The sequence below is a fragment of the Peromyscus leucopus genome, chromosome 1, assembly GCF_004664715.2.
Source record: "Peromyscus leucopus breed LL Stock chromosome 1, UCI_PerLeu_2.1, whole genome shotgun sequence".
Lineage (NCBI taxonomy): Eukaryota > Metazoa > Chordata > Mammalia > Rodentia > Cricetidae > Peromyscus > Peromyscus leucopus.
Genome location: NC_051063.1, coordinates 73177648 through 73200560, shown reverse-complemented (window position 1 = coordinate 73200560; position 22913 = coordinate 73177648). Strand labels below are relative to the sequence as shown.

The 22913-nt window shown below is 41.8% G+C and overlaps 1 protein-coding gene across 2 annotated transcripts in view; it reads left to right on the top strand.

The window, feature by feature from the left end:
- The first annotated feature begins 57 nt into the window (after positions 1–57).
- The window catches only part of Acadsb (acyl-CoA dehydrogenase short/branched chain), a 41383-nt gene continuing 18527 nt past the window's right edge, over positions 58–22913 (top strand). The window contains exons 1-3 of one of the 2 annotated variants that reach the window (XM_028868408.2): positions 58–161; positions 20542–20698; positions 22136–22236. In XM_028868408.2, coding sequence (XP_028724241.1) covers positions 120–161; positions 20542–20698; positions 22136–22236 — 300 coding nt within the window. In that variant the 5' untranslated portion in view covers positions 58–119. Of the gene's footprint in view, positions 162–20529; positions 20699–22135; positions 22237–22913 lie in introns of both variants that reach the window. The other variant, XM_028868400.2, reaches the window with a different exon arrangement.

Sequence of the window (22913 nt, the reverse complement as noted above, 5' to 3'; positions counted from 1 at the left end):
TGGGCGGGGACTCTAGGGGGGTGTGCGAGGGGCGGACGAGCAGAGTGGGCGGGGCCGAGCTCGCCCCACCCAGGGTGCCTGGCACCGAGGTTTAGCGGGCGGCCCAGCCTAGGACGAGGATGGCGGTGTTTGCGCTCCAGCTGTGGCGTGCCGGCGGGCTGGTGAGTGGGTTCGAAACGACCGTCTCGGGAGGTCCAGGCGACACTGATCCCTGGCGACATCATCTTCTAGTGGCCTCGGGGAGCTCGGGGCCTGGGGACGGTCTTCTCAGACCTTTCACTGGCGGGACACCGCCATCTCGATTTCCTTCTGGAACGGTCCCAGCCTGCTTCAGCTTCTTTTGGGGAGGGCAGGTGCGGCAGCTAGTGGAAAGAAGGAAGAGGCCGGTCTAGAAGCTTCGGCGGAACAAACACGCCTGGAATCGGAGTGCCACCTTTGCAAGATGCCCTTTGCTAAGACCACAGAGTCTCAACAACCTGCAAAATCAAGGGTCCTTGGAAGCATTTTGCAGAAATGTCGCCTCTCTCGTGCCTCATTTCCCCGATGTTACCACATTTTTTTTTAATTTTATAATTTGATTTAATTTTACATATCAGCCACGGATTCCCCTGTCCTCCCTCCTCCCGCACCCCACCCCCGACCCCAGCCCACCCCCCATTCCCATCTCCTCCAGGGTAAGGACTTCCCTGGGGATTCAGCTCAGCCTGGTAGATTCAGTTGAGGCAGGTCCAGTCCCCTCCTCCCTTCACCTAGGCTGAGCAAAGTGTGCCTGCATAAGCCCCAGGTTCCACACAGCCAGCTCATGCACTGAGGACAGGACCCGATCCCACTGCCTGGATGCCTCCCAAACAGTTCAAGTTAATCAACTGTCTCACTTATCCAGAGGGCCTGATCCAGTTGGGGGCTCCTCAGCTATTGGTTCATAGTTCATGTGTTTCCACTAGTTTGGCTCACATTTTTTTTTTTTAATGGTTAAAATCTAGGCCTAGTCCTCGAATCACCCTCTTCCCTTCAGCAGCCCAGCTGGAAAAAAGCTGGAAGGGACCTCATATTCCTGGGACTTACTATTCATGGAGAGAATTTCTTATGCTTTATCTAACTGCTAGGACCTGAGCGGCCCCTTTGGAGGGACCTACCTTAGACTCTGGGGAGCCCAAGAGCCCGTTCTAGCCCCCTTCCTCAAACTTGAACTGAGGCCCGCCTCTTGTCTCACCTGCATCTCTCTGGCCTCCCGTGGCTCCCTTGGACTTTCTCATCTTGGAATTAGACAGACACATAGCACAGTGCAGAAGATAAACTGTATTACGAAATAACAGAAGACACTCTTACCAGAGTGGACAATGGCCGAAAGAACCACTGTGCCAGTCTACATTTTTAGCTAGACTTTATGCTATTTCTTCAGGTGCCTGAAATAGACAGCTTTCCTGGAGGGTGTTTTCCTGCTCTGGTGATTGATAAATTGGTTTGGATTAACTTTTAAGGGAAAGGAAATTTGATGCCTTTGCAGTGGCGGTGGTGGTGGCGGTGGTGGTGGCGGTGGTGGTGGCGGTGGTGGCGGTGAACTGGAAAACCTCCAACTAGATAGTAATCTATTTTGTTGGGCAGCTGACAAATCTCAAGCCAGATAAGACCCGGATCCCATTATTTTGGGAATAGAAATCAAAATCCTGCAGTATTCATTCCTGGTTTTACAAGCTATTGATGAGGGAAAGGGTCCATCTTCAATGAACTTAAAGCTTGACAAAAATCTACATTTGAGTTTATTTTTGGCCTTTGTATCCACACAGACTGTTGACTCATTTGAAGTTCTTGTGTCAGGACTATCATTGCCACACTTTCCTTTCCTGTCATATAGTCCTTTGGCCTCTTACAGCATGCTTCACAGACCTTTCATACATTTGGATACACTTGTGGTTGTGGGTATAAGTAGTTCCTTGGGACTTTATTGTTTCGCTTTTATATTTCCTTTGCATTTACTGCAAGGAATCAAAGGCTCTTCTGTTTCTTTAGTCGAATGCCTGGAGGCGGCACCTCTTTGTCTCACATTATAGCTAATTAATGTTATTTGATTGTTTTACAAGTCTTGGGTCTTCAGTAAATTAGTAAAGTTATGTTAGTGTGTTGTCACAAAGGATTAGCTGTAGGTTCTCATGATTATTATTTAATACTGTTTTGTAATTGTTGCTTAATAATAATGTAGCAAAGAAAATTGTCTGGGTTTTTTTCAATTTGATCCACTGTTTATGTAACCCTACCTGTTCTTTGGTGCTCTTCCAGCTTCTGATCTCACTTAATTTTTATAAACATCTTAACAAGTAGCAGCTTAATCTTGAGATGTAAAGATTTCATACAAAGGATTAGGAGGTAGCTTTGACAAAAGCTACCATTGCTTCTCCTTCGTTGGAGATACCATAGAGGTATTTTGTTTGGATTTGTCCATTTATAGTTCTGAATAGGTTTTTTTTATACAAATTAGCATATTTTACTAATTTTGACTAGCATGGTGGTTAATAAAGTAGATTCTGATGGCTAGCTGCTTGGATATAGTGCCCAGGCTCTGTGGTGTAACCTTAGCTAGTTACTCTTTGAGTCTCAGTTTTCTGATCTGTAAAATGGAAAAAACTGACAGTACCAATTATGGGGTAGTTGTGAAGACTAAATGAATTCATATGTTCATGGAAGGCCCTTAGAAGAGCCCAGAGTCCACTCAGCTTTCAGTAAATGTCCTTGCTGTCCTGCATGAGGCACTGTGTGCTATATATAGCAAATGTAATATGGACTAAAACATGAATGGTCAAAAAGTTTGTTCTCAAGATTTTACAACTACATCTACCTAACCACATGCCATTTAGTTGTGGAACAAGTCCTAAGGGGTTCACAGTGTACCCCTGAGTTCAGAGGAGAGAGCGATGGTGGGGATCACTATGGGGTAGAGAGGCTCTTTGGATACCAGTTTTAGAATCTAAGAGGAAAAGAGGGGTTCTGTAACAAACAGGAAATGATACTATTTTAGAGAATTTGGGAGTTTAGCCCTTGGGATTATGTAGTGCTATTGAAGGTTGAGAGCCTTAGAGGCATTTAATCACAGTGATAGAAAGTGACAGAGTAGAGAAATGAGTCACGACAATGGCACATACCTGTAATCTCCCACTCTAGAGACAGAAGCAGGAAGGTTGAGAGTTCTAGGCCAGCCTGGGGTAAGACCCTATCTCAAAACAAACTAGGTAGAGAAGTGTAAGCCTAGGCTAAATATAGTCCCTGTTCAAAGATAAACAGAAAGTCTGGCATCTACTAAGAGCTTACTATAGACGGGACAGTATTTTATATCTGTGATTTTCATTCTTTCTATGAACCCTCTGAATTCTGTATTAGTGGCTTCAGTTGCAAATGAAGAATTCAGAAACAACACCCAGTGCTTGCAAAGGGGGAGAGCTGTGGCTTAAATTAGGTATTAGGTATTATATACTTAGAACAGATTCTTGCACGTGGTAAAGGCTTAGTAAACACTAGCTTTTGGTACAGGTAAAACCCGTGGCCAGTAACACGGAGAGGAAGGGAATAAAGGTGTCTTTATGTAAAGTACGTTATTACGAGAAATCCACAGAGTCTGCTAAAAAGGATGAAGGAATTTATTAGGGAGGAAGACTCACTCCAGCATGGGAGATTTAGCGTATGGTCCTGGAAGGCCAAGTTACAGTCCCACGCTGTTCTTCCACCTGGTTCATCTCAGCATCCAAGCCCACAAGGGAGAAAAGAGAGTGGCCTATGTGCGTGCAACTGAGGTCTTAAGGGTAACCTGAGCAACGCCCCAGGGCAGGTACTTCAAGGTCATAGGTAGGTAGGACAGTTACCTGCTACATCTCTAGGCGCAGTACTTCAAGGTCATAGACAGAACAGCTAGTCACTACAGTACATAGTGGCAAGTCTTGGAGACAACAGGGTCCCTGACACCAGTAAAATTCTGTTTTTAATTGGGAAGATGGGACATGTGTGTTTTTAAAAAATGAATATTAGGAATGAGGAAACAGAATATTGCTACCATTGAGGAAGTAGTATGGGCAGATAGGCTTATAGGAGGTGAATCTTGACCTGACTGTCCAAAGAAGGGGTGGTGTAGCTGAAGTTTTCTCCAGTCCTGCCTGGCCCATAGTCAGGACAAATCTCTCTCACCCGCCAGTCCAGCAGCTGCTCAGACCCAACCGAGTAAACACGCAGAGACTTATATTGCTTACAAACTGTATGGCTGTGGCAGGCTTCTTGTTATCTAGTTTTTCTATCTTAAATTAACCCATGTCTATTAGTCTATAAGTTGCCACGTGACTCGTGGCTTACCGGTATCTTACATGTTGCTACTCATGGTGGCGGCTGGCAGCGTCTCCTGACTCAGCCTTCCTGTTCCCAGAATTCTCTTCTCTGTTTGTCCCACCTATACTTCCTGCCTGGCTACTGGCCAATCATTTATTTTATTTATACAGAACGATATCTGTTAGTTATTTAGCGGTGCTCTTACCCTGCAAGGAAATGTCACAAAACAGGACAGAATCCACTAACAAGAGTTTTATTAAGATAAAAGGGACAGATGAGTGCTCAGGCCTGTGGAAGAGACATGTGTGTGGAGAAGAAGGAGGAGGAGCTGGGAATATGGCGCTGGCTTATAAAGGATAAAGGCGCGTACACAGGTCGACGGACGTAACTATTCCACGCATGCGCAGATCACATGGTTGCATTGCGCGCTCTTACGCAACCATGCAAAGTCACGGATCCTGGTCACGCCCGAGGCGCCTTGACCTGGAAATGGCTATTTTGACCTGGAACTGGCTAGGCAGAAGTGTCTAGGTCCACCGGGCATGCGCAAACACGCCCAACCCTGGGGGTTGTGAATCCATCAATATCCACAGCAGGGTGGCTTAGGTTCAGGTAGAGAGTAAGGCCAAGGAGATGTGTAAATAAAAGTATAAAGATAGAGAAATACTCTGCTTGATTAAAAAAAATATAAGAATAGCTGGTATGATGATTTTACAGAGATATATAATGTTCTCCAATGGCATATCTGTATCATGTTATGGACCTTTGGCTTCTCAAATTTAAGAAACTTCTCCATTATAGAAATTAATCACAGATTTCTGCCCTTTCCTATATATCTGTTGCCCAAAGGATTACCCATAGTCCCAACTAATGTTCCTTTTGTTTATCAAAACATGGGCTTGTAGAAAACATTTATCTTCATCAGTATAGAAATGACAGATTTTTTTTGCATATATAAATACATCTGTTTCCCACTCTTTTTTTTTTTTTTTCCACTCAGATGCCAAGACCAATAATCATAAAAATCCTCTCTGGAAACTGTAATCTTCTCTCAGGATCATTGTGCATTAGCTGTCTTGGGCCTACACTGTATGGATTTCTTTCCTAACGGCTAGACCAGGGTTTCTCAACTGTGGCACTGATGGCATTTATAGCCAGCTCATTCTTTATTGTAGGGAACTGTCCTTTGTGTTGTAAAAGATTTAGTGTCACCTCTAGCATCATAAGATACCAAGGTTATGAATTTGGGCTGCTAAAAATATCTCCAGAGATTGCCAGTAGTCTCCTGGAGGCAAATTCATCCATTGGAGAACCACTGGCATAGAACTGTATAATGCTATGTGGGAGTGGGTGACTTTTTCCTCATAACCTTGTAGGTATTAAGGTAAGACCAGGTTCTTATTCCAAAGAAAATCAAATGATAGTGTATTCTGACCCAAATATGGGTAACGATAGCCTTCAAAGATGGGTTCAAGTAGTTTTAAAGGACATGTTCCACTGTGGAAGAGATTACATGAACTTTTGTCGTCACAGAAGAAAGTCTTAAATAAGTACATTTACCAAGTACATTGGTGGAGATAATGAGGTAAGTAGGTTGCAGCAGACTTGAGAAATCTATCTGTAGCTTTCAAATACTGCCTTATAACGTTCTTTCCTTTCAGGCTGGTGGAAGGTAGTGGTCTAGTAATTTAACAGTGCACTCCAGAAGTTTGGTTTGTTTAGTCATCTTTTGGACCAGTCACTGTTCTTCTTCTAGAAAATTAAGGCATTGTTAGGAACTCCTAGAGGCTAGAACAGAGAGCCCGAGACCTGGGGGGGAGAGAAAAGTTCAGTTTCAGTAGCTGTGAAGATCAACGCTTCATATTGGATGCTTCTTATTCGTGTTCACGTAACAGGCACAAATTATTTGCCATAGATACAATCTTAAATTTTTACCATTGAGTTCTTCTGAATTGTTGAATTCTCATAAGCCACACCAATTCCTGGAATTTTTAAAGCCATAATTTGCTTAATTTCTTTCGAAGGCATGACAGTTTCTCAACATTCATTTCAAATAAATGTAGCTCTCCCTGCAGTTTTAAGAAGAAATAAAGCCAGGCATGGCTTCACATGTCTTTAATCTCAGCACTTGAGAGGCAGAGGCAGGCAGATCACTGAGTTTGAGGCCAGCCTGGTCTACAGAGTGAGTTCCAAGACAGCCAACATAGAGACACTGATGAAGAAGAAGAGATAGAGGAGGAAGGAGAAGGAGAAATCGAGATGAGTCTAGAGAGATGGCTCATGGTTAAGAGCGTGCACTGCTCTTCTGGGCTTGGTTCCCAGCAGTCAACACTGGGCAGTTTACTGGAATCTGCAACTCCAGCTCCAGGGGAGCCTGTTCTCTCTCCTGCTCTCAGCAGGCACCTGTACACAGGTGACGTGCACACAGGCACACGCGCACACACGTGCAAATACAAAATTTAACTACAAAAAGAAATATAGAGCCCCACATACTCTTTAACGAGTTTGCCCTCACATTACTAACTAGATAGAGTACAATATCACATTCAGGCAATTGTCGTGAGTGTGATCCACCCATTTGTCTCAGATCATCAGTTTGCTTATGTATATATGTGTAGTTCTGTAGAGTTTCATCACATCCTTATTTGTGTTTGCAGTACTCCAGTCAAGCTAAAAAGAATTCCCAGCAATACAAAGGTCTTTGTTGTCCTCTTATAATCTCACAGTACCCTTACTTCCCTCCCTGGTCCTTAATTCCTACCTACAACTGATCTCTTTTCTAGCTGTATAATTTTATTTCAACAATGTTGGGGAAACGGAATCATTTAGTAGCAGAGTCCATTTGGTGCTGAGTAGAATTCTGCTGTAAGAGATGGGTAAAATATTTTTTCTTCTACCTTTTAGATTCAGTGGCTAGCCTTGAGAATCAAAATTAAAAATACATATTAATAATAATGAGGAGCTTATTTTGTATAAATAGCAAGTATGTAGCTGGTTAAGTGAACACATTTAAAGGCTTAAATAAGCTTTCCCAACCAGGATTTTCGTGGTTTAACTTTCCATAATTTTAGCTACCTGCAGTTAACTATGGTCTGAAAATATTAAATGGAAAATTTCAGAAATTAACAACTCAGTTTTAGTTGCATGTTATTCTGAATAACATAATAATCTGCCCAATCCATGACATGAGTCACTTCTCTGTCCAGCTACCTGTATATATGAAGTATATGCTACCCATTCATTAGATCTGACTTTTGCATTGTAGTGCCTGTGTTTGCATAAACCCATATTTTGCTTAATAATGGCTCTAAAGCATAAGAGTGTTCATATGAAGGAGGAAGCAGGGCATAAAACATGGAAAGACAGATTGATCTTAGTGCTGTATGACAATGTTTCTGAACATGTAAGAAAAATATCATGTGTACAATATGGGAAAAAATGTGAGTTCCAAACTTGCACACAGATATTCATAGCAGCCAGAAGTGGAAACAATCCATATGCCCTTGGTTGTGAAGGGCTAGTGTGGTGGTTTGAACAGGAATAGCCCCCATAGACGCTGGTGTTTGAATGCTTGGCCCATAGAGAGTGGCACTATTAGGAGGTGTGGCTTTGTTAGAGTAGTTGCGGCCTTGCTGGAGGAAGTGTGTCACTTTGGGGGCAGGCTTTGAGGTCTCAGCCAGTGCAGGTCAAACTGCAGAACTCTCAGCTCCTTCTCCAGCACCATGTCTGCCTGCATGCTGCCTAATGTTTCCCTCTATGAAGATAATGGACTAAACCCCTGAAACTATAAGCCATCCCCAATTAAATGTTTTCCTTTATAGGAGTTACTGTGGTCATGGTGTCTCTTCACAGCAATAGAAACCCTAACTAAACAGTCACCTGTGGTACACCCCTACTGTGGTTAGGACCTATCTGGACCCCCAGCATTGTTAGAATCATTTTTCCTCCTCTTTTAAACAGGGTCTCACTCTAGAGCCCTGGCTGTCCTGGGACTTACCATGTAGATTAGGCTGCCTTGAGCTCACAGAACTCCACCTGCCTCCGCCTTCAAGTGCTCGTATTAAATGCATGTACCATCAGCCTGGCCTTTTTTTTTTTTTTTTTTTTTTTTTTTTTTTTTTTTTAAGATGAAGACATCTGAAATTTAGCTTTCTAGGAGATTCCCTTGCCCAAGAAGAACCAGCAGCCTCTTGGAAATTTGACTGCCATAATCCCACTTCTATGGAGGTTTATGTCCATGAAGAAAATGTAAAGACCACTGACATTTATTTATGCAAACATCATCAAAAACTTTCTTATACCTAGGCATGGTGGTACACAGCTATAAATCCAGTACTTGAGAGACAGAGGCAGGAGGATTCCTGCAAGTTCAAGGCTAGTCTAGTCTACACAGTAAGTTTCAGACTAGCCAAAGCTAGTTAGTGAGATCCTGTCTCAAAATTTAAAAACTAATAAAAAGGTTTTTATTTTTTAAATTAATTATTGTGTATGAGTGTGTGATGTTTGTGTGGACATACATGTAGAAGTCTCATTTTTTTGTAGGTTCTGGGAATTGAACTCAGTGTGTGATGTTTGTGTGGATGGACATGCATGTAGAAGTCTCACCTTTCATCTTTCTGTAGGTTCTGGGAATTGAACTCAGTGTGTGATATTTGTGTGGACATGGGTGTAGAAGTCTCTCCTTTCATCTTCCTGTAGGCTCAGGAATTGAACTCAGGTTGCTGGACTTGTGCAGCAAGCACCTTTACCCACTGAACCATCTTGCCAGCCCAAAGCCTTTCTTAGAAGTGGTCATTTCCTCCCTAAAAATCCATTCAAATTTCCTACAGAGATATATCTGTGTTCTCAGAAGTCAGTTTATTCCTTCTATGGTGTAGGTCCCAGGGATCAAACTCAGGTCATCAGGCAGGCATTGTGTGCCTGTTCCACCTGAGCCATCTCACTGGTCAGTGTCTGTGTTTTCCTCGAAAGCCCTGCCTACTTCCTTCTTTTTGTCAAAGGTAGGAATACTGTAGTCACACACACACCCCTTATCCTAGGGAGAAGGATTGATTCACAGGCTTGCACTGATGTCTGATATATACTTCGTGCGTGCGTGCGTGCGTGCTTTTGTGTGTGTGTGTGTGTGTGTGTGTGTGTGTGTGTGTGTGTGTGTGTTTTCAAAGGTGCAGCTGCTGGCTCATATGATATGTGCACACTTCTAAGAATTGCTAAGCTGTTTTCCAGGGCAGCTATATGAGTTCATATTCCCACCAGCAATGGTGGGTTTCATGTTCTCATTACCCTGGCCATTTGATGTCACTAATATTTTATTTCAGACATTCTGATAATGTGGTCTGTGGGTAGAAAATGACAGAAAACAGCAGGTATAGAAGCAATACCAGCTAAATTGATATTACATGATTTCTGCTAAAGACGGGCCAGGATGATCAGACATCCCCTGATAAGGAGTAGAAGAGGATCTTGTTCAGATATCAAAGGTGATCAGATATCAAGTGGGGGTTCCGACTGAACTGACTTAGTGGGGTGCTTTTGCTAACACTGGACTTTACAAGGAGTTACATGAGTGACTCTAAGAAAAAGTATAAAAGCCTAACCTAAGGTGTTTGGCCAGACTAAGACAAAACCCTGCAAATTTTAGACCAGGTTTCATATTAGTTATCTGGGAGGACTTTTGCATGTAAGGAAGCCCAAACCTCATGGTGGGGTTCAGGTAGCTCTTTTGTCTTTAAGCTCCCCAGGTGACATGGACATGCACCCTCTGAATGTTTGGTACTCGAGCCTTCTGAAACAGTAAAAAGATGAACAGAAGAGGCATACAAGTTTATTACAGACAAGAGGGAGTCAGGAAAGAGAGAATTCAGTAACTCGGGTTTCAGGGGCCGATGCTTTAAGAAGACAGACTGTTGTCTCAGGCCTGTCTTAGGGAAACCAGGTATGTGGAAGGACTCATTGGAAAGGAAAGAAGGACCACAGTGAGCAGAAAGACTGTGCTGAGATATATCCAGGCTCAATACTATCTCCATCTCTCAGCATGCCTCCTTTTTTCACGCCAGAATGTCCTTATCATAACGAGAACCTTTGTTTACTAAATATTGTGATTCTTTAGATCAGCTATAGCCAAACTTGTGGGCTACACTGGACAAAGAATGTCTTGGGCATACATTAAATCCGGGGGTGTCCAAGCTGGGGCCAGCAGTTGCAAAAGCATACATTTATTTTGCATGACATTGTCATCTATAGAGTTCTTGTTCAAGAACTCTCCTATGAAGCTTTAAAAACGTATTGCAGAAACACACATAACAGAGCTGGAGAGATCCTCAGTGATTGGGAGCACCTCTGCTCTTACGGAGGACCTGGGTTCAATCTCTAGCACCCATGTTCATGGCTTATAGCCACCTAAACTCTAGCTCCAGGAATCTGATACCTCTGCTTTTTTGGGCCCCTTACTCACTTGCACATGCCTACACACATAATTCAAAAATAAAAATAAACCGTGTGTGTGTGTGTGTGTGTGTGTGTGTGTGTGTGTGTGATAAAAAAATCTCACAATGTTTTAAATAAGTATTTGGTTTTGGTATTATCTGCATTCATAGCCATCTTGGGCTGCATGTGGCTCTTGGGCCATAGGGTGGACGCTTATAAACCAAATATTTCTTATATGTCTGCTTTTAGTTTTAAAGAAAATTAAGCAGCAAATGACATGCTTTGTGTTAGATGATCCACATTTTGAATATATCTGAAGTTTTCAAATGTTCTACTTAAAAAAAAAAAAAAACAACAAAACCCTTGTTTTAGCCTGTTGAGTAGCCTCAGTCAGAGGTGTCATCTATAGCAAAGCTCAGGTGTGTGACCTCCAAAATTAGTGATGTTCTCACAGTCAACTAAAAGCAAGTAAAACTAGAAGGTTTATTTGTGTTCCCTGCTTATGCCCTCTTCCCAGATGAGAAGGAAGTGGGAGATGTTGGAAATTTTAGAAGACTGCAATAGTTCCCCTCCTCTGCAAAGTGTATTTTCCTAAATGCCCAATAGACATCTGAACCTGTGCGTGGTACTGATGTCTATAATGCCCTTTCTAGCTTAAGTACCTGCCACACACGTCACTCTGTGCCCATTACTTTTGTGGCTTGAGATGCTACAGTAAAAGAAGGATGAATTTCTTTTTACTTCTTCACAGTTTCATGGATCATTTGTTTTTATTATAGATCCTAGCAACCTCAACATTTGTTTGGTTTTGTTTTTCTTTCCTTATTAAGGTAGGAACTGTAACCTTTCATTTAAAGGAAATACTAATTTCTTTGGCACATCCAAACTGCCTGGCTGACTTCTCTCAAACTTTAGGGCCATTATTAGAAAACGTAAGTTATTTAAACATAAGCACTGTTGTGATGTACATTATATTGGTAAGCTGTCATGTGCTATTTGTGCTCACTGAGAGGCTGGCTCTGGAGGCAAGGTTGTCTCCCCCACCTCTGTGACAGGGAGAGGGAAGAACAGCCCCGAAGTAAACACGGTTAGACGATAAGCCATTCCCAACCCAGGTTACTGTTGTTTATGCTATAATATAAAACCGCTTACAGTGAGACTAGGAAGAGGTGCGGCGGTGCTGGAGCTCATCCGTGGAGAGAAGATGGATTCTTCCTCTCTGTGGAGGATTGCTGACCCTTTGGCCAGTTGATCTCCGCTGGGTGTTCGTAAGCACTTGATTTGATGTTCTCTGCCTGCTGCTTGCTATTTGTTCTTTTTCTTGAAAATGTTACCCAGCAGATATTCTGCTTTGTCCAAGACTCTCTCAATCTGGAATTCTAGCTCCCTGTTTGAAGGGGATTCCCCAGTTCTTCCTCATAGGGGTTTGTAAGCCACCTGATTTGATGACATTACTTTTTGTTTGTTTTCTCAATCGGGCTACTCCAGTGCCCGGTTTGATAATGTTTTGCCATCTGTCTCTTTACTACTCACTATTTATTCTTTTACCTTTTGCTCCCTATCTACTTAATAAAGTCACTCATTGAAAACCAAAAGAACAGGTCCTATAGATCATTCTCTGAACTGCACAAAACAGCTGCCATATGGCCGACAGTCTGTTTGATAACCTGGCTGTCCACACAGTTATCAGTGGGCCAGCTGGACGAGTTAAGGTAATGGGAAACTTCGTTACTCATTATGGTTTGCAATTTAAAACTGTATATGGTTTATTTCTGCAACTTTTCCATTTACTATTTTCAGACTACAGATCAAAAGAGTGTAGAATCAAAACTACTGATAAAGGGGGAGGAGCAGGTCACTGAGAATGATTTTAGGGAGGTGAATGGACTCAAGGACAGTAGTAGTCTGAGAGTAAAATATATCTGAGCTCTGAGTCACACCAGTCTTATCCTACAGTTAATCTTCCTTGTTTGAAACAGCCTTGGGTGTGTTGAGGACCTCGCCTTCTTTCTAGAGGAACTTATCTTAATCATATAAGGCACTCTCAAGGAAAGTTATTGTTCCATAGAGAGAGAGAAGTCAGTTATTGGGAAATGTTTCCAGAATAAACCAGTTTATCTAGTTTAATTATATATAACTTTTAAAAATTTCCAAGAAATAATTCTTAAATATTATGTTGAATGTGTTACCTAAAACTTATTTCTAGCATTTTATATGCACATTAAGAAGTTTCAACAGAGCCGGGACGGTGGTGGCGCACGCCTTTAATCCCAGCACTCGGGAGGCAGAGGCAGGCGGATCTCTGTGAGTTCGAGGCCAGCCTGGGCTACCAAGTGAGTTCCAGGAAAAGGCGCAAAGCTACACAGAGAAACCCTGTCTCGAAAAACCAAAAAAAAAAAAAAAAGAAGTTTCAACAGATCCTGGAGAGATGGCTCAGCAGTTAAGAGCACTTACTGCCCTTACAGAGGGCCTGGGTTTTGTCCCCAGGGCCCAGCCACCTGTGACTTAAGGGATCTGACTCCCTCATCTGGCTGACATGGGATCATATATCAAATATACTCATACAGGCTGCACATCTACACATAAACACAATTTTAGAGAATACGTTTTAACATTAAAATTTTTGTCAAGTTTTTTTTTTTTTTTTGGTTTTTTTTTTTTTTTTTTTTTGTTTTTCGAGACAGGGTTTCTCTGTGTAGCTTTGCACCTTTCCTGGAACTCACTCTGTAGCCCAGGCTGGCCTCGAACTCACAGAGATCTGCCTGGCTCTGCCTCCCGAGTGCTGGAATTAAAGGCATGTGCCACCACTACCCGGCCCATGTTGATATATATTATATCCCTGGTTTGCCTTGATGGCTATGAAATACTATATTGAATCAATATAGCACAAAAATTTAGCCATTTCTTCATTAATATTTAATTGACTTTAATTTTTTTATACTTTTGCTGACTTCACTGTATCCTTTGTATGTGTGTACTTGTGCCTATGACTAAAGTAGAACTGTTATGTCTTACTATAAATATGGCATCTTAGTCTGTTTATAATGCTTTAACAGAGTGCCGGAGAGTGGGCGACTTAGAGATCAGATATTTATTCTCTTATAGTTCTGAAGTCTGGTTAGGCCAAAAGCAACTCACCAACAGATTAGATTACCATACAACAAAGAAAGAGAACTATAGACCAATCTCCCTCATAAACAATGATGCTAAAATACTGGCAAACAGACTCCAAGAACACATCAAAACAATTATCCACCATGATTAAGTAGGCTTCATCCCAGGGATGCAAAGGTGGTTCAACATACGAAAGTCCATCAATGTAATACACCATATAAACAAACTCAAAGAAAAAAAAAAAACATGATCATCTCACTAGATGCAGAAAAGGCATTTGACAAAATCCAACACGCCTTCATAATAAAAGTCTTGGAGTGATCAGGAATATAGGGAACATACCTAAACATAATAAAGTCAATTTACAGCAAGCCAACAGTCAACATCAAATTAAATGGAGAGAAACTCAAAGCAATTCCACTAAAATCAGGAACGAGACAAGGCTGTTTGCTCTCCCCATACTTATTCAGTATAGTACTTGAAGTTCTAACAGATTAGATTACCTTGTGTGGGCTTCCTTGCTGAGAACCCTGTGACCTCACATGACTCACTGACTCAGAGGGGAAGTGAGTGGAATACTGTTTAAAGTCTCTTTTATAAGGTAGTATGGTTTCGATATAAAATGCCTCCACAGGCTTATGTGTGTGAACACTTGGTCTCCACCTGGCGATGCTGTTTTGAAAAGTTGTAGATCCTTTAGGAGTTCGAGACTAGTTGGAAGAAGTAGGTCTCCGGGTGGCCTTGAAACGTGTAGCCTTGCCTGCTTCCTGTCCCATCTCTGCTTCCTGAGCCATCAAAACGTAAGCAAAGTTTCCTGTTTCTGTCACCATACCCACTGACCACTCCCACCAGCACATCTTAGCGCTGCTATCTCGCGGAAGGCATCTTTAAACAGCGAGCCAAACAAAATACATCTTTTCTATTGCTTCTTGGAAGGTGTTTGGTAACAATGATGAGAAAAGTAACTAATACAAAGGCATTTGAGTCCATTCACAAGGGGAGAGTCCTTCGGCCTCATCGACCTCTAAGAGGCCTCACATCTTAATACCACCCTATCGCCACTGAGTTTTAATACATTTTCATCTTAGTTAAGTTTTAACTCTGGCATTTCAAAAGGGTTCACTTAAGGAAACTGGGTGAGGGGTAGTGAAAAAGAACTTTCACAACTCATTTATAAGTTATTCCAGACAAAGCTTTGCAAAAAAAAGAAAAGTTGCCCTTGATCTAGGAAAGGGAAGATAAGTTCTCAGCAGCATAAAGAGATTGTTGTTAAAGAAGGAGAAAATGTGGGTAAGAATGTTTCCAGTATTGTGAAATGATGTTTGTAAAGGTCAACATGGGATCTCAGCTGGAGGAAAAAAAAATAGATTTGTTGATAGGCTTGAACATCTGGTGACATGCTAGAACAAGTTTAGCACCATATTTTATCAGAAAAGCCGGGGGACAGGTATTGAGGCTGTGGTCAGATAGAGAGACCTTAAGAGGCAGCAGTAGTGAGTGACATCTCAGAGCAGATGCACAATAACATTGTGTGCAAGTGGGGGATTCACTGGATATGAGAAGAGGTCATGACCAGAATGTCACCTGAGTTGGCCTCTGGACTGAAATGTCCTAAGCTCCTGGTAGGTGTTGGATGGAAAGAATATTTGTGATGGACCCGGTACATCAGGGTCGTTGTCCAGGAGGGCAGAACAAGGGTCAAGGGTAGAAAGGGTACCTTTGGTAGCTTTCCTGAGTCTGAAGAGGAAGGGCCTCCCTTCGTTGTCTTTCCCCCAAGAAGATGGCGCTGTAACATTCTCAAGTTTTAGTGGAAAGTTCAGGGACCCTTCCTCCTTACTCTAGGAAGGGAGACTGTGCAAGAACAGTTTCAAGAGGAAAACAAAGTTCCCGTGCATCTAGGAAAGGGGAAAAAGTGGTTTCAGCATCAGGAAAAGCAGACTTTCCTAATGCCCTGTGTCAGCAGGGGATAGACACAGATACACTTCTGGATCTGTCTCAGAGAGGTAGGAGCCAGGATGGCATGCAGGGCAGAAAAACAGCGGCTATAGGGATTTAGGACAAAATGCAACTATGTGTATTGAAATCTCTTTTTTTGCAAGTCTGACTGAGTCAACATGGCTTCTGCAATGTGTTCTTCGCCTTTCCTGGGCTAGAAATGCAGTTGGATATTGAAGCACTCTAGGAACATTTAAAACAACACTTCATTATGCTCAAGCATAGTGGAAAGGGGGTCCTAACTGACACGATGGATAAATGTAACATGAATAATAACAGATTTGCCAGAACATTCTACAGTAAAGCATTTTTAGCTTTCCAGCACCTTGAGCGCAGCATATGTGGCAGTGTAGTAAAAGTTTATAGACCTTTCCTCAAAATGTTTAAAATGCATAAAATAAAAGATACTGCATTATAAAGGAAATCAATTATAATGAAACAGTTATAAAATGTCTTAATGTGATTGAGCAATGTGTGCTTTTTAAATACAGCCTAGCAGTCGTTCTAATAACCACTGTAATTTTGCCATAAGTGATGAACAAAAATTTATTTCAAGATATTGGTACTAAATAGGTATGATATGAAAATGGCTGTGATTTCTTTTGGCAGAGTCACATTTATTGCTAGTATTACCAAAATATGTTGCCCACATTCACACTTTTTTAAATGCTGTATTTTTGTCAGCTGTTAATGAACTAAAGATGCCACTCCTCACCCTTCCCCAAGTTCATGGACTTGATCATTCTAGCCGTAGTATATCAGAACTCTCCAGCCAGCTGTGTAGAAACGTATTAGACTGGAGCTAAGGAAAGGATTTGGCAAGGCAATGGCACAACCATTGTGCCATTTAAGCAACAATTGCTGCTCTGTACAAAAAAAAAAAAAAAAAAAAAAAAGTGATGTGGTACAATGGGTTCTAGCTGCAAAAAATCATTTTGATGGAGTGGATACCAAAATGCAATGACTGTGGTCAATGCCAAAGCATAGGGGCATTGGAAAAATCAACAGTGAAATCCTAGTTGAGCGGCTAAAGGCAAGAGGAGGACAAATTTCCTTTCCTTTATTATCAACTACCAAGAGACTAAAGAACTCGCTCTTGATGCTTTGGCCAGAAATGGATTCTATTCACAACACTTAGTCTTCGTGTTTTATGATGACTGTATACCGTTTTGAACTTTTTAAAAGCTCATTTGCCTATTATCTCCTCTGGAACCTGAAGTCATTGTTGGTGGGTTGAACTGGTGTGTGCTTTGTCAGCAGCGATATCGAGACTAAGAGGGCTCATGACTGTGTCAGCAGGAAAAATAGGTATTATGGTAAGACCCACTGGCTTCTTAAGTTTCTCTGCGGTGGGCTTTCTTTTAAAGATCAACTTAGGTACAAAGGTGATATATTGACTAAGAGACAGAAAGAATTCTGTAGTGGGCTCAGTGAAGTAAATAACCTCCCCTAGAAATGAGAAATGTAGGCCAGTGTATTGCAGGTTTTGAAATGGATAGGCGAGTTTCACAGGCGGTTTATGGAGGTAGTTGGCTCATTCTTTCATTCTTTGGACTATATATCGAGGGCACAATCCAAGACTCCATCACCAGCACTGAGCAAAATTGCCCTGTATTTATTTCTCCCCCACTCCCATATTTCCACTTCTCCATCCTTTCCTCCTTGAGCCGGCTGCTACACCTTGCCTCCCTTGGCTATTAGCAGCATTCCTTCCCAGCTGGAGCCCCTTTGCGCTTCCCATTTCCTGTTCCTTTTTCTCCTTGTCTGTCTCATCAAGAGGAAAATAATGTGTTTCACCCCCTCTTTCTTCCCGATCTAAAGTTCTTGTCACAATTCTGATTTTAATGACAAAGGGTGTTATTTGGGCAACTTTTCCCTAAACTATTTTCTAATTCTGAAAACAAAACAAAACAAAAACGAACTAGAAAAAAAAAGTAGCAACACGTTTTTCTTCCCTGGCCAATGGTTCTGTTGCCCAGGTGGATCCTAAGCAGAATATGTTTGTACTTCAGCATACAATTACAAAGAGTCAGTGACATGCAACAAAGATTGATGATGGTTTCAAACATAGTGGTTCTGTGTCTTTTCCCCTGAGCTAGTGAATGTATGAACAAAACACCAAGAGAGTGCGCATCACCATAGTGATGTTACATTTGTTAAGGGGTTGAACCACTCCAACAGAGAATCCCGAAGATGGCAGTGTCTTAGTTTTTTTATTGCTGTGAAGAGACACCATGACCACAGCAACTCATATAAGAAAAAGATTTAATTGGGGTGACTCGCTTTCAGTTTCAGAGGTTCAGTCCATTTATCATGGCGGGGAGCATGGCAGCATGCAGGCGGACATGGTGCTGAGGAATAGCTTAAAGTACTATATTTTGCAGGCAATAGGAAGTCGACTGAGACACTGGATGGTATCCTAAGCATAGGAAACCTCAAAGTCCACTCCCACAGTGACACACTTCCTCAAACAAGACCATGCCCACTCTAACAAAGCCACACCTCCTAATCATGCCACTCCCTATGAGATCATGGGGGCCAATCACGTTCCAACTGCCACAGCCAGCAATGGCAGCTAACAGTTGGTATTCTTACTACCATCTCCAATAGTACTGCCGCCACACAACTGGACTCTAAGTAGCTGTAGTAGAACTAGTCACGATGTTTATTGAGCGCCTACTAAATGACACTGTGATAAACCTTTTACATAGATTGTTTTATTAATCCTCACAAGACTCCAAGAATTTACATGCATTTTACAAGAATAGAAACTAAGATTGTTAGAGATTTTACCTGAGACATTAAAAAAAAAAAAATCACTTGTACTCCTCTTGGTCATTGTTCCATTGTTGTGAAAAGACACCATGACCAAGACAACTCTTATAAAAGACAGCATTTAATTAGGGGGTTGCTTATCATTTCTGAGGCTTAGTCCATTGTCATCATGGCAGGGAAAATGGTGGCAGGCAGGCACCCAAGCAGGCAGGCAGGCAGGTAGGTGTGATGCTGGAGAAGTACCTGAGAGCTACATCCTGATCTACAAGCAGAAAGAGAGAGCCTGGGCCTGACATGGGTTTTTAAACCTCAGTGCCCATCCCCAGCAGCACATGTCCTTTCCCAAGGCCACACTTACTCCAACAAGGACACATCTCCTAACCTTTCCAATCAGTTCCACTCCCTGGTGACTAAGCATTCAAATATATGAGCCTATGGGAGACATTCTTATGCAAACCACCATACCCTCCAAAAACAATGAAATCACTTGCCAAAATTGCGTGTCCAAAGTTAAGATTTAAGCCTAGCTCCTTTAGACTCCAAAGCCTGTTTCCTTAAGCCTTGACCTACCTACCTTGTCTCCCCATCCTGACAGTGGTTAGTCAGAGACAACAGGGGTATTGTACTCCTGTAGATGTAACCAACCGTCTTATTAAAATAAGAAACACAGAACCAATGTAAAAGAGAAAGCCGAGAGGTCAGAGCTCAGAGCTAAAATCTTACCTCCTGCAGTGCTCCTAGCTTATCCAAGAAGTTAGTGAAATGACAAATGTGCTCAGAGAACAAGTCTAGAGACTTGGTTCCTCCATGGCTAAAGGTTAGCTAGGCCCAGCGAGATGGCTCAGTGTTGGGAACAGGTCTGGGAAGCCAGCTGTCGTGGCACACATCTTTAGTCCCAGGAGGCAGAGACAGGCTGAATCTCGGTGAGGTTTTTTTATTTTGTTTTGTTTGTTTGTTTGTTTAATCATTTGAAGTGGGAAGCCCACTTTATTTATTTATTTATTTATTTATTTATTTATTTATTTATTTATTTATTTATTTATTTATTTATTTATTATGTATACAGTGTTCTGCCTGCATGTTTGCCTGCACGCCAGAAGAGGGCACCAGATCTCATTATAGATGGTTGTGAGCCGCCATGTGGTTGCTGGGAATTGAACTCAGGACCTCTGGAAGAGCAGCCAGTGTTCTTAACCTCTGAGCCATCTCTCCAGCTCCCTCTGTGAGTTCCAGCATAGCAGGAGCTATACATAGAGACCCTGAGGAGAGGAGGGAGGGAGGAAGAGATGGAAGGAGGGTACTGCTGTGCTTTTTCAGAGGACCCAAGTTCAATTGCCAGCACCCACATCAGTTGGCTCATAACTGCCTGTCACTCTGGCCCCAGGGGGATCAGACACCCTTTGTAGGCAATGGCCCTCATGTGCGCATACCTACACACATACACAGAATTAAAAATAAAAATAAATATTTAATTAGAGAGTTTATTTAGAGTAGCTCATTGATGGATAAAGGAGATACCATACAATATTCATTTGTGTTTAAAAGACAGTGAATTTTAAAATGTACTAAATTCAGCTCTCTTATTTTGAAATATAGATGTAGGATATAAGAAACAGTGATGGGACTGGAGAGATGGCTCGGTGGTTAAGAGTGGTTACTGTTCTTGCAGAGGACCTGGGTTTGGTTCCTAGCACCCACATCATGCGGCTCACAACCATCGAAATCTTTAGATCCAGGGGACCCAATGCCCTCTTCCACTGGCACTGGCACAGATGTGGTATAAATAAACTCACATAGACATAAACACACATACATATAAGTACATCTTAAGAATGCATGATAAAGTTATCCCCAAAGAAACTAACGTTCAAATTGCTTCCTCCTATGTGTTATATGTCCCTTCTTCTATCACAGCCGTTCCTAAAGCTACGAAGAAACTTCCCAACTGGCTTGTCTTCTTGGAAAATTCCTCGTGTCCTAAAATCCTCGCAGCCAGAAGCTCAACTCAGTATAACAAATAACGCACTGCCCTTTGCACCTCTGCAGACCTTTTCTGATGAGGAAATGATGATGAAGAAAATAGGTCAGTAAATTTCTCAACTTCATCCCGTTAGCCCTCTGGTTATGGGTTGGGTCTACAATGGGAAACTATACGAGACAGCCTGGAAGATATGTTGATCTCTGTTGTCTTTGCTCTGTTTGGGGGTTGGGGGGGGGGTCTTGAAGGGAGTTTGTTTATTTTTGAAACAGGATCTTGCTATGTTGCCCACACTGGTCTCAAACCCCTGGGCTCAAGTAACCTTCTTATCTCAGCCTCCAGAGTAGCTGGGATTCACAGTCCTGAGAGTGGAATTTTTCATACAATTTTTTGGGAAAAAAAAAAAAAAGGTAAATATACCAATATAAAAACAACAGCAGAATAAAAGGCTAGGTTACAAATTAAGGCTTCCCCATCCCTGTTCCCTGATTCTCCAGTTCTTCCCAGAAGCTGCTTCATTGCCAGTCTCTTATATAGCCCTGGAGGGAGGACATGGTGCTAACCGTTCTACAATGCACAGGGCAAGCATCACCACAACAAAGACCTGCCTGCCTGCCCTGCCCCAGAACATTCTTAGTACTAGACAGAGAAACCTTCCTCTGTGTAGCCATGCAGCTATTAAAAGATGTTAGATGGGCAATGTGCTGATGGAGAAAGATAACCAAGGTATAAGTAGGGAGACAATAGATATCTGGCATGGTGATGCATGCCTTTAATCCTGGCATTCCAAAGGCAGAAGCAAGCAGATCTATGTGAGTTCAAGATCAGCTTGGTCTCATAGGGAGTTCCAGGACAACCAGGGCTTCACAGTGAAATTCTGTCTCAAAAAAATTGTAATAAAAGGATAAGAGGAGGAGAAGGAAAGTGAGGAGAGGGTTGACTGTGTCTTCTGGCTGCTTTGTGTAAGAGAAGGAAACCGATAGGCAGAGTGTCTAGGCAGAGCTGTACAGAAGACTAAAGGGAGCTTTCAGGAGTATACCAGTTTAAAATGGTTACCTTTGGGGAAATGAACTGAAAATCCAGGACAGGAGAATAAGGCTTTCACTTTTCATTTTGTGCCTACCATATTATTTTTATATATTTTTTAAATTTTTTTATTTTTTCCGAGACAGGGTTTCTCTGTGTAGCTTTGCACCTTTCCTGGAACTCGCTTTGGAGACCAAGCTGGCCTCGAACTCATAGAGATCTGCCTGGCTCTGCCTGCCGAGTGCTGGAATTAAAGGCGTGCGCCACCACCGCCCGGCTTATTTTTATATTTTTGCTCTGAAGGGGATTAGGGGATTGCTTTTTGTGTATTTAAAGAAAGAAGTTCTAATTTCTATTTTGAAAGAGAAAAGACTAAATATAGTCATGTGTATTTTAATTTATTGGTTAAAAAGTAGAAGTTTATCAACAAACTGTTAATGAGCTATTTTCTTTCTTAACGCTATCTGTTTTATCTACTTAAACATAGATTTACCAGCAATTCTTTTTCTACCACAGTTAAAAAATTTGCGCAGGAACAAATTGCTCCTCTGGTTTCAACTATGGATGAAAATTCAAAAATGGAGAAGTCAGTGATACAAGGATTATTTCAACAAGGGGTATATGTTTCATAATTCTCATTTCAAACTTTTTATTATTTAAATTTGTTCACACAATGTATTTTTATCCTATTCTTTTCCCTCCCCCTGCTCCTCCCAGGTCTCCCCCACCTCCCTAACCACCTAGCTTCACGTTCTTTCCCTCTCAAAAAACAAAACAAAACAAAAGACAAAAGATACCCATACAAAACAAAAAGCACACAAATAACACCAAGTCCATTTTGTGTTGGCCCAATTACTTTTAAATACATTTTATATATTAAAATATATGCAGACTTTTCAATTGAGAGGTTATGATAAGCAAAGAGAATTCCTCACTCCTAGTCATAAGTATCTGTGTTTCTTTTCAGTTAAGGTTTTAGTTGATTTTATACAGTTAAAGGTTTTTAACTGAACTGATATTTTAAATTGTAAAACATCCTATAGTGCCCAGGGCAGCTGCAACAAAGAACTGGCTAGCTCCATCCAACAATTACATTATAGACACTGTGTGTGGTTTCTTGTGTGTGTGGCAGTCTTAAAGCACATCTGTTATCTGAGTTCCACATTAACCAGATTTCCAGCTTTGTAATTCACATAGCCCTTCCTTGAGAGTCTGACATATAAAATAGATTATAGTAGAATTAATCTGGACATGAGTGGGGTGTTGTCAGTGTGGAAACTTCAAGGAAGAACGT